Source organism: Phyllobates terribilis, unplaced genomic scaffold (genome assembly GCF_046119375.1).
Source record: "Phyllobates terribilis strain yellow unplaced genomic scaffold, ASM4611937v1 Scaffold_5__5_contigs__length_657084704, whole genome shotgun sequence".
Classification (NCBI taxonomy): domain Eukaryota; kingdom Metazoa; phylum Chordata; class Amphibia; order Anura; family Dendrobatidae; genus Phyllobates; species Phyllobates terribilis.
Genome location: NW_027362765.1, coordinates 377,584,346 through 377,596,550, shown reverse-complemented (window position 1 = coordinate 377,596,550; position 12,205 = coordinate 377,584,346). Strand labels below are relative to the sequence as shown.

General features: G+C 43.1%; 1 protein-coding gene across 1 annotated transcript in view; it reads left to right on the top strand.

The window, feature by feature from the left end:
• LOC141273240 (solute carrier family 2, facilitated glucose transporter member 3-like) overlaps positions 1-3,825 on the top strand; it is a 44,771-nt gene extending 40,946 nt beyond the window's left edge. The window contains exons 8-10 of the mRNA XM_073684811.1: positions 423-524; positions 1,654-1,863; positions 2,444-3,825. Of these exons, the coding sequence (XP_073540912.1) occupies positions 423-524; positions 1,654-1,863; positions 2,444-2,653 (522 nt within the window). The 3' untranslated portion in view covers positions 2,654-3,825. The remainder of the gene's footprint in view (positions 1-422; positions 525-1,653; positions 1,864-2,443) is intronic.
• Positions 3,826-12,205: the final 8,380 nt, after the last annotated feature.

Here is a 12,205-nt window from a genome sequence, read left to right as displayed (position 1 = left end):
GCTGATCCATCTTTTGGCTGGATTCAAAGGGGTCAGGGGAGTAAATAATATAAAAATAATAATATCCACCCGGACTTCACTTGTCTTCTTTGGTCTGGTCGCCAGTGTGGTCTGCACTGGGCCATCTTTGGTGCCGAAGATGGCCCAGTGCAGACCACACTGGGGACAGGACCAAAGAAGACAGGTGAGGGCAAAGTGAATATAATTTTTTTTAATTTGTTTTCACATATGTTTATTATGATCTGGGGACTGGAGATCAAAGCAAAATAATCTATATTCGATTTGTATCAAAATAAATTTGCTGCCAAATTTTTTGACCAAATTGGAGCAAATTTCCCAATTCTCACTACAGAAGATTTGCTCCTCACTACTTCATATACCAATATATGTGCAAATGTTAATAATATTCTCATTTCTTCCAGCTCCTTGTGGTAGAACGTGCCGGACGTCGGACTTTGCACCTAGTTGGTCTTGGTGGAATGGCAGTGTTTGCACTAATTATGACAATTTCCTTGAAACTAAACGTAAGACCATGATTCTCTCCTAGTGATTTATCTCCTTAGATCTGGGGCCCACACCAAAGTCATGGGGCCCAACAGCAAAATTTGGGATAGGCTGCATTACTTGCTGCCACCACCAGGGGGAACTCACTGCATATTGGAAAATAATTAATTACAGGCAACAGAGAAAGTATTTGCTATCCTAATGCTCCAATTAAGGCAAACATATTGCACTATATTGTACTTGCGATCAATATATCCCATGTTCTATGTCCCACGGTGGGACTAGCCCAAAAAAAAAAATCAATGCTTCTTAGTGACCTCACATCCCCCCAAATAATGGAATAAAAACTGATCAAAAAGTAGTAAGTAGGACAAAATAATACCTATAACAACTGCAGCTCATCCTAGAAAGAGTTATCCCTCACACATCTCTGCTGACAAGAAAACAAAGTTTTGGGCCAAAAAGATGGCGAACGATACTAACCAAATTTTTAAGTTTAACTAACTTGTAAAAGTAATTAAACATAAAAAAAAAAGAAATTCTGTATCATCATTATAGTGCTGACCTGCACAGTGAATACCGCAAAAAAGTTTGGCGCTACATTATACGGTCACTCAAATGGTGCCAACAAAAAAGACACCTTGTCCCGCAAAAAAAATAATTTGGCTGTATCGATAGTAAAATGGTAAAAAGTTATGCAAAGCAAAAAAGTGAAAACTGTCTGCGATGCCAAAGGGTTAACAAATACATAATATCACTGTACACCACCCTATAGTACTTACTTAAAACCACTAAGAAGTGCACAAAAAAAAACATACAATAACATAGCTAATACATAAATTCATAATATTGCTATAAGATTGTCGAAGAACTGCTACTCCACCATAAAGTGCTTACTTAATACCGCCATACAGTGCGCAAATAAATCCACCGTACAGTGGTTAAATTGTAATATCCTAGTTCCCAAATCCCATCTCTGTATATTTCCCAAAATAATATTACCAACTGATGCTATAATGACAGTACCCATGTAATAATACCAAGCATTCCAGTCTAACACCATCCAAGTATAGTGATGCCTCCTGGTGAAGGCAGTGGGATCCTTAGATGACAGCGATAACGGTTTTATTTTTCCTTCTGTTGTTCCAGAACGACGGCCAGGTAATAGGATGGAGTTACGTCAGCATAGCAGCAGTCTTTGGGTTTGTGGCTTTGTTTGAGATCGGCCCAGGACCCATTCCTTGGTTCATCGTAGCTGAGCTCTTCAGTCAAGGTCCTCGGCCGGCAGCCATGGCTGTATCTGGATGCTCCAACTGGACGGCAAACTTTCTAGTGGGCATGTTGTTTCCCTACGCACAGGTGAGTTGGAAAGGTAGTATAGATAGTGGAAGGGGCTATTCGCCAAGGAGTGGATGGACCATATCCAATAGCTTGTCCACACTTGGGACAGGACTAGATCGTTGGGATGACCAAAAAGTTTTGCGTTACCCGGTTCTGACCTCTGGTCTAGTTCACTTGTAACCAGTTGCGCTTTTTTTGCCGGCATCCTCGGCCCGGCATCTCCTGGGCGCCTTGGTCACTTCTAATGTTCCAGGTTGCCATGACCCATGTGATGTCTCTGTGTTGAGGGATCTCAAGCAACATCATGAGATGGAAGCAACAGAGGTGCCAGGAGATGCCGTGCTGACCAAAGAAGTGAAGCCCGACTTCAACAAACCAGAGATCGGAGTCGGGTACAGGAAATCTTTTTGCTTTTCTCTACTGGATAGATTTTTTGAACATGGGTTGTCCAGCCCGTTACTTGTCTTAGGGTAGGACCCAATGGAAAGTCTCACCTCTTGGAGGAAAACCTCTTTAAAGAACGAGCTCCATAATCGCGTTCTCTCAGCTTCATAAATTTTCTTTTCTCTTCCTCTACCCTCCTCTTTCCATACTACAGAAAGGATGCGGACCATTTGTCTTCCTCATATTCATGGGCTTTTTGATCATCTTCTTCATCTTCACTTTCTTCAAAGTCCCTGAAACAAAGGGTCGGACATTTGAAGAGATTGCCCAGGAATTTCAGAAAAAGAGTCGTCTAGAACCTGCCAGGAAGCGCAACAGCGTGGAGCTGACCGGTGTTAAGGTGCCGCAGGATCCGCTGGAGTAAACGGAACACGAGGGGGATGGCAGACGTCCACCATGCTTTACCTCGTCTGCTCCAAACACGATCAGACCATGAACTGATAGCGGCTGAGACATCTCAGGAATGGTTTTGGGTTTTTTTTTTGCCAAAGATAAGATGATGGAACTCTTGGAAAAAGTTGTATCATTCTGCAGATGTTGTGAGCGCCCCTGGATGCATCAGGACCAGATTCACTGCATGTAATGTATAGTATTATAAGAATGGAGAGCCTTTTTCCTCCCGGTAGAAATGATCAGGACCAACAAGAACTTGTCGTCTAGTTTATTTATTTAAAGTTTATTCAAGAAGATATTTTTATATATTTGCTATTCTATCACACGATTCTGCAGAAACATCTCGCCCCTTCCTTTATCTCAGAGGCAGAGCTACATTACATATTGATATTAAAGGGATTGTCCACTTTGAATGATCCCTGTTTGCTAGAAAGGCCCCTGTGTATCTAGCAGTCATCTTTGGCAAAACCACAGCAAGTGTTAAAGAGTAGCCGTCTTTTTAATTTTCTTTTATATAAATCAATAATACACATGAAAATAAGAAACTGTAATAGATCTTATCAGAGAAAGCTGCTTTTTTCGCCTCCTGCACTGATCGTTCTTCTCCATATTCTGAATTCATGGGTACAATGCGTCTTCAGTGAATACAGACTTTCCCATTACTGAGATAAGAGGTGACAGTTGGTGCTTATAAAGTTCCATGGAGAACTGTAACTGTTGTTTCAGGAGGCTTGCCAGTGGAATGTCTGTATTCCTCTAGCTCCTCCCTCTTCCACCATAGAATTTTAAAAGTACCAACTGTCATCTCTTATTTCAGTAATGGGAAAATCTACCTTCACTGAATACATCATTTTACAGATCTTACCCTGAATTGAGAATTAATTATCAGTCTAGGAGGAGAAAGAAGGACTTGCATATCTTGGGAGAAGAAGGGCTTGGGCATGTTGAATTTCAGCATGCCCTATCCTTTGTTCTCAAAGGTAATGAGCCATTAAGCTTACTCCCCACATCCTAGTGACATTACAAGCGTTTATAATATATGTACAGTATATATGTATTTTCTTCTCTGTTTACACCAAAAAAAAATCACATTTTGTGGGAAAAAAAGCACTATTATGTCAAAATGATAGTCATAAAAAAGAATCTGAAATGCCAAACATTTAAAAATTGCCCCCAAAAAAATAAATGTTTTTTTTTCAGAGTATTTTTTTAATGATACCATAGATGTGTTGTCTTTTGTGTCTAGGCTCTTAGTCTCACCCTATTTAGTGTTGCCATATAGTGCCAAATTAATACTGTCATATACAGATCATATACCGACAGCATACGTGCATATAATGCTATAAGGATACAAAGAACCCAAATAATATTCCCTTAAAAGAGATGGCCCGTTTTTATCTTTAATGGCCCACATTTAGGATTGCTATTGACTTTTAGGATTACTACTTCCTATAGGTGGCACTAGAGTTCTAGTTCTCTTCCTCTCTGAAGAGACAATTTGCATATTTCCCAGAGGAGCATTGCGGCTTAAAAGTCTCCTCACCTTGACATGCTTAAAGGGATTGTCCAGCTATAGCGCCGCTCGCAGGCAGTAACAGCAACGCAAGGTATTTACAAAGACACTTCTTTTCAACATAAAAATAGATTGGCCATTTATTAATAGTAGTGGACAACCCCTTTAAAATGTCACTCTCCGCAAGGAGAAACATTACCCCTTGGATATATATAGTGACTTGCTGCTGACGATCTTTCTGATGGAGTCGTTCATTTTATCATGTCTTTTCCTTCTGGCCCAGACCGACATGACGACTTCTTCCAGCCACAACTCATCTGCAGAGATTACAGCAAAGACACATTTGACTCTTTACATTTCCAGCCCCGTCCCCATCTATTCCCAACCTGCACAAACTCCTCATCCTGCTGATACCCCAATACTGAGCCTCTGCAGTATGTGTCCCTATTACTGCAACTGCTCTTTGGCACAAAAACAGCGCTCCTCTTAGTGCCCCACATAGAAATGCCACCATTTGCCCCATACATAGTAATAATACCTACTTTGTGCTCTCTAGATGGTAAAATTGCCCCCTAGAAAATATTAATGCCCTATGAAAATGCCCTAGAAAACAGTGTCCACATTTTGCCCTTTTGATGGCCACAATACCCTGTGTGCCCCTATAACAATAATGTTTCTTAAATGTCCACTTAACATTAAATAATGTCCACTGAGTCTGCCAATGTACAGCTCCTCTATACACAGTATGGTGGGTCCACAGCTCCCTTATACAGAGTATGATGTCCTTACTGCTCCCCTGTCCACAGTATGGTGGACCCACAGCTCCTCTATTCACAGTATAATGGGCCCACAGCTCCCATATACACAGTATGGTGGACCCACAGCAAATCTATTCACAGTATAATGGGCCCACAGCTCCACTATACACAGTATGGTGGTCACACAGCTCCTCTATACACAGTATGGTGGGCCCACAGCTCCTTAATACACAGTATGGTGGTCACACAGCTCCTCTATACACAGTATGGTGGACCCACAGCTCCTCTATTCACAGTATAATGGGCCCACAGCTCCTTAATACACAGTATGGTGGGCCCACAGCAAATCTATTCACAGTATAATGGGCCCACAGCTCCACTATACACAGTATGGTGGTCACACAGCTCCTCTATACACAGTATGGTGGGCCCACAGCTCCTTAATACACAGTATGGTGGTCACACAGCTCCTCTATACACAGTATGGTGGGCCCACAGCTCCTTAATACACAGTATGGTGGTCACACAGCTCCTCTATACACAATATGGTGGGCCCACAGCTCCTCTATACACAGTATGGTGGGCCCACAGCTCCTTAATACACAGTATGGTGGGCCCACAGCTCCTCTATACACAATATGGTGGGCCCACAGCTCCTCTATACACAGTATGGTGGGCTCACAAATCTTTTTTTCAGAGTATAATGTCCTCATAGCTCCGCTATACACAGTATGATATGACCACTGATCCCCAAAAACATAGTATAATGACCCCCACAGAAGCCCTCATGCTGTATAATGGCCCCCACAGTAGAACCCACACTATATAATGGCCCCCACACTGTATAATGGCTTCCACAGTAGTCCTCACACTAACCTTCAAACTGTATAATGGCCCCGGCATTAGCTCCCATACTGTATAATGGCCCCCACAGTAATCTCCAAAGTAAGTACTGGCCCCCACCTTAGCTCCCATGCTGTATAATGGTGGTCTACAGAACAGAGAGAGCAGTAGTGCAGAGAGATCGTGTCACCCTGCTCTACTACAGAGTTGTGCATGCTGATACAGTTAATGGTAGCGTAGCTCTGGGTGGGCCCCTTTGAGTGCGGGGCCCCTGGCTATCCTCTTCCCCTCCCCATGGTAGCTACGCTACTGAGTCTCCTCCATCCCAGGTGCACTAACATCTTGGTGATACATTAATTTGTTGATGGAACCAGTGACGTAGCCATTTTTCCAAAGTATCCCAGGAGCCATAATTCAACAAAACAACGCCAATCCGCATGTTGCTTGTGCTACTGTGAGCAGCCTGCGTGACCTGAAAGTGCTCCTGTGGCTGCAGCGTTTCTGGACTTTTATCCAACAAGCACATCAGGGAGGACATTGGTTGGTGATTACACAGGAGCTGCCAGCAGCGGATCTTGATGATTTGCCCAAGTGTATTCAGGGCAGCAGAACCTTCCTCAGACGACCATTGATAGCCGCCGAGGCTGGAAGTGCCGGGATTTCTGAACATGGTGCTCATTCCGAGAGCAGGGGTGCAGGTCCCTTTTATTACTGGATAGATGAATCTTCTTATGCCAATTGTTGGGAATGTGGACTGTCCTGGAATTTGTGCTGCTCCTATGCAGATCTCCAACTATCAAATAGTCAGTCATATTACAAAATAGATGAGTGGCTAATAAGCAGAGGCGGCATGTAGGAAAAGCACATGGGGCACATAATATTGGGTCTCCATTACCCCCAAATTGTGACACTATCCTATTATTGATGGCACAATATCCAGCAGTATTATTTGTCCACTTTACAATTCTCCCAGAAGGTCTTGGAGGCTTCTGGAAAAAGAGGAAACCTCCTGGACTCCCAAATGAGTCAGAAAAATCTCCTGGGACCCTTCAAACCTTATTAAAACCTCCAGGTACCAGTTATTTCTGGAAGTTTACTTTATTCAGAGAGGCAGGGAACAAAACATGGAGAACAGGCTGTCTGAAGCGATTTCTGCAACACCCAACATAAATACTCCGTCCAGATGCTTGCTGTTAAAAGTTAGAAAGTATGATTATTTGGGGCACTATGCATATGGCACTATGCACTATGTGATAGGCACTGTATGGCACTATTATTATTTGGAACAATATGGCAGTACTATATGAATTCTATTCTACTATGCTATGGCATGGTGGGAGATAGCTTCACATAACTTATTATATGGGTAAAGACTGTTCACCTTTGGGACCCCCAAATCTCAAGATAATAGGGGTCCCCTAATTGCCTGACAGTAATTTTATCTAGCCAAAAATGGGTGGACATATCTCAGGTCTAAGTAAGCCATTGGCACAGGTGAGTCCTAGACTTTATTGAAAAGGTCATTGGTATGGGTGGTCTGACCTAGATCAGGTGGTATGGGGCTTATCAAAGTTTTTACTGATGGACCTCCGCCACTCCTAATAGCACCCTTTCAATAACCAGCAGACGAAGTCCAGTCTGCATAGGACCCACTGTGGGGAGCTGCCCACTTACTAAAGACTATGAGACTTTTCCTTCATGGAGCTCCGTTTCCATCTATATTATTATTATGTTTTATTAGAGATTTGCTTGCTGTGTTTTATTAATGTTCTGCTTGCTCGGCAGTTTATGTACACTAATTTTACTTGTAAAGTGTCCAGCATTCCAGTAATCTCATCAGTATCTCAGGAGCCTGAAGCCATTGTTCAAACAGTGTCTAGGCCCATTGTGTGAGTGTTGAAAGTAGATCCTGCGAAGCCGTTGTTAGAACCTTGCTGTTAGGTTTTTTTTCCTTTGCTGGTCACATGACCTTGTTGGCCTATTTAATCCTGCTCCGCCCTTCTGGCTTTGCTGGACTTCATTGTATATCTTTTTTCTAGCTAGCCTGTGCTCTGTATCTAACTCTGTTAGTTTGCTTGGTCTACGGACCTCTATGTTCTATCTATTTTGTTTGTTCGTCTGTCTGCTACTATTTCAGTTAGGAGGTGTCCCATATTCCTCCCAGTCCTTAGTACTTGTAGGGATTCCCTCCCCAAATCTATAGGTCTCCGTACAGACTAGATTAGGACTTTAGCAGGTCTGATCGCAGGATCAGGTTCCCTGTTACATCGTAGGGATTCAGTTGAGTCTTATAGTAGGGACAGATCTCCTCTCTTTCCTTAGCTTTGGTAGCAGAACATAACAGTAAGTCCAGCCAGTAAATTCTCTAAGGAAAGATTTTTTTTTGTTCCATCATGGTGTCGGTTCAGGATTTGGCTAAACACCTGCAGGGACTCTCTCTGGAAGTGGCCGAGCTCCGTCAGCACGTGAGTAACTGTCCTGGAGCACATTTCTTGGAGCCTAAGGTATGTTTGCCGGATTTATTTTTTGGTGAACATCGAGAATTTTTTTCATTTAAAAATGCTTGCTTATTGTATTTTCGTTTGAGACCCAAGTCCTCTGGGGATGAATCCCAGCGCGTAGGGTTCATAATGTCACTTTTGCGCAAAGAGCCTCAGGAGTGGGCCTTTTCTTTGCAACCTAGTGATACATGCTTCAGATCAGTGGATAGTTTTTTCTCTGCTTTAGGACTATTATATGATGATCCTGACCGTGTCGCATCAGCTGAGACTGAGTTGAGACGTTTAAAACAAGGATCAGGTAATATGGAAAAATATTGTACACATTTTCGTCGTTGGTCCACTCAAACAGGGTGGAACGATTCTGCTCTGAAAAGTCTATTTCTTGCTGGGCTCAGTGAAAAGGTTAAAGACCTGCTAATTGCTTATCCTACACCTGAGGATTTGCAACAGGCTATGCAATTAGCTATACGGGTGGATAGGAGACTGCGTGCAAGGGTTAATGAGAGCAAATCCTCTGCTATGTCAGTTTCTGGTTATGATAATGTGTGTACTAACAGTGGTGAACCGATGGAGATTGGATCGGTGGCACCTCGGTCTCAAGAAAAACACCGTCGTTTTTCAGAAGGCTTGTGTTTCTATTGCGGGAAATCTGGTCATTTGATTAAAGGCTGTGAGCTTCGTATGAAGAAAGAAAAAAAAATGGTCAGTCACGCCCGTATTGCCTGTTTAAATTCCAAGGGTATATTTTTAGCTGCTTCCACGATTGCTCAGGAAAAATTAATGGAATTTCGGGTGTTTGTTGATTGTGGGTCTACACTGAATGTTATTGATGGGGGATTCGTGGAAAAACTCAATTTAAAACCTGAACCTTTATCATCCCCCATTGCTGTGGTTTCTGTGGATGGCTCCCCTTTGAAGAATATTACTCTCAAGGTCAGTGAATTTCCTCTCACTATTAATGGTGTTCACCATGAGAAATTGGATTTGGTAGTGTTGAATAACTTGCCTTCTCCAGTAATATTGGGATTGCCCTGGTTAAAATTTCACAATCCTGTACTGGATTGGTCTACCAGTGAAATTAAATCCTGGAGCCATAAATGTTATGACAAGTGTTGTAACGGGCGTATTGCAGCTTTGGATAGGGGAGAATTGCCTGTTCCTATTCAGGATTTTTGGAGAGTTTTTTCTGAGAAAGAATCGCAGGTTTTGCCTCCCCATAGAGACTATGATTGTTCTATTGAATTTGTCCCTGGAGCGACTCTTCCTAAAAGTCGTTTATTTAACCTTACTATTCCTGAGAGGAAGGCTTTGGAGGAATACATACAGACAAGTTTGGCCGCTGGTCACATTAGGCCCTCTAAGTCTCCTGTGGCGGTTGGATTTTTTTTTGTAAAAAAAAAGGACGGCGGTTTACGTCCTTGTCTGGATTTTCGTGAGATTAACAAAATTACGGTACGCAATCCTTACCCACTGCCATTGATTCCTGATCTGTTTAACCAGTTATTGGGGGCCAAGTGGTTCTCTAAAATTGACCTTAAGGGGGCATACAATCTGTTGCGCATGAAGGAGGGTGATGAATGGAAGACTGCTTTTAACACTCCTGTGGGTCATTTTGAGAATCTGGTTATGCCTTTTGGTCTTACTAATGCTCCTGCATTTTTTCAGAATCTGATTAATGACATCCTTAGACCTTTGATCGGTAAAAATGTGGTTGTGTATTTGGATGACATTTTGATTTATTCGCCAGATCTGGAGTCTCATTGGCGGAGCGTACGTGAGGTATTACAGTTATTAATGGACAATTCGCTTTTTGCTAAGCTGGAGAAATGTGAGTTCGCTGTACAGAGAATTAGTTTTTTGGGCTACATTATCTCCAGCAAAGGTTTTGAGATGGATCCGGTTAAGGTTCAGGCTGTGCAGGAATGGCCTAGGCCTATTGGTTTGAAATCGATACAGAGGTTTTTGGGTTTCGCCAATTACTATAGAAAATTCATAAAAAATTTTTCTAGTATTGTCAAACCTCTGACTGATCTCACTAGGAAAGGTGCTAATGCGGTTCAGTGGTCTTCTGAGGCCATTGAAGCTTTTGTGTATCTCAAGGAGAGGTTCACCTCTGCTCCCATCCTTATGCAGCCTGATGTTACTAGGCCGTTTTTGGTTGAGGTTGATGCTTCCTCTGTGGGGGTTGGCGCAGTATTGTCTCAGGATAACGGGGATGGATTACATCCCTGTGCATTTTTTTCAAAAAAATTTTCGGAGACTGAATTGAATTACGATATTGGTAATAGGGAATTATTGGCTATTAAACTCGCATTTGAACACTGGCGCCACTTCTTGGAAGGTGCGGAATTTCCCGTTCAGGTTCTTACGGATCATAAAAATCTGATATATCTTGACGCTGCCAAGCGCCTGAATGCCCGTCAGGCTAGGTGGGCACTGTTTTTCTCGCGGTTTAATTTCTCCGTTACTTACATCCCTGGTACTAAGAATGTTAAGGCGGATGCCTTGTCTCGCAGTTTTTCTCCCATAGTCGGTGCTGAGAAAGAGGAAAACATTTTACAAGAAGGTGTTGTGATAGCTGCTTTAGACTCCGTTTTGGAAGATGAGATTCTTAAAGCTCAGGAGAATGCCCCATCTAACACTCCTCATGGGAGGTTGTTTGTGCCTGGGACCTTTAGGAGAGATTTGTTTGTTGAGTGTCACGAATCTCGGTTGGCAGGTCATCCCGGAATCTCTGAGACCAAGAGACTGGTGGGTCGCAGTTTTTGGTGGCCTGGATGGCAGAAGGAAGTCATTAAGTGGGTGCGCCAATGTACTATATGTGCTAGATCTAAGTCCTCACATACTCCTGCTGCGGGGTTGCTTTGTCCTTTGGAGGTCCCCAGTGCTCCTTGGACACATTTGGCTATGGACTTTATAACTGACCTTCCCTCCTCTGAGGGTTTTACTGTCATCTGGGTGGTCGTGGACCGTTTTAGCAAAATGTGTCACTTGGTTCCCTTCGTCAAACTGCCCTGCGCTAAAACTCTCGCTAAGGCCTTTGTCAAGGAAATTGTCAGACTTCATGGCGTTCCTACTGACATTGTTTCTGATAGGGGTCCTCAGTTCGTGGCTCGTTTTTGGCGTGCCTTTTGTGACAGGTTGGGAATTCATTTGTCGTTTTCGTCCGGATATCATCCTGAATCTAATGGCCAGACAGAAAGGAAAAACCAGGATGTTGAGCAGTTCTTGCGTTGTTTTGTGGCAGACAATCAAGAGGGGTGGTCTGAGTTTCTGCCACTTGCCGAATTTGCTCTGAACAATCATACATCTTCTTCTGCTGGTTGTTCGCCTTTTTTTTGTTGTTCTGGGAGACATCCGTCGTTTGGGTCGTTCTCCAAGTTGGGATCTGCCGTGCCTGAGGAGGAGAATTTTTCCGGTGATTTGGAAAGAGTTTGGACGGATGTGCGTGGTAATCTTCAGGAGGCCAACAGAAAATCTAAAGACTACTTTGATAGGAAACGACAGGAGGTTTTGTTCGCTGTTGGTGACATGGTTTGGTTGTCCTCTAGGAATCTGCGGTTGAGGATTCCTTCTAAGAAATTGGGTCCCAAGTTTGTAGGGCCCTTTAAGGTGCTTCAGGTTGTCAACCAATCTGCTGTTAGGTTGGAGGTTCCTACCTCCTGGAGAATTAATCCGGTCTTTCATGTCTCTCTGTTAAAAAAAGCTGTTGTGTCGGATGGTGACGCCTCTGCCTCTGTTCCTCCGGTGGTGGAGGACGGGGAATATGAAATTTCTCGCATCCTTGACTCTAGACGGTATAGAGGTAGTTTGCAGTATCTTGTGGCCTGGAAAGGTTTCGGACCCGAGGATAACTCTTGGGTGAGGTCAGATGATGTTTCCGCGTCCAGACTTATCAGAGCGTTTCA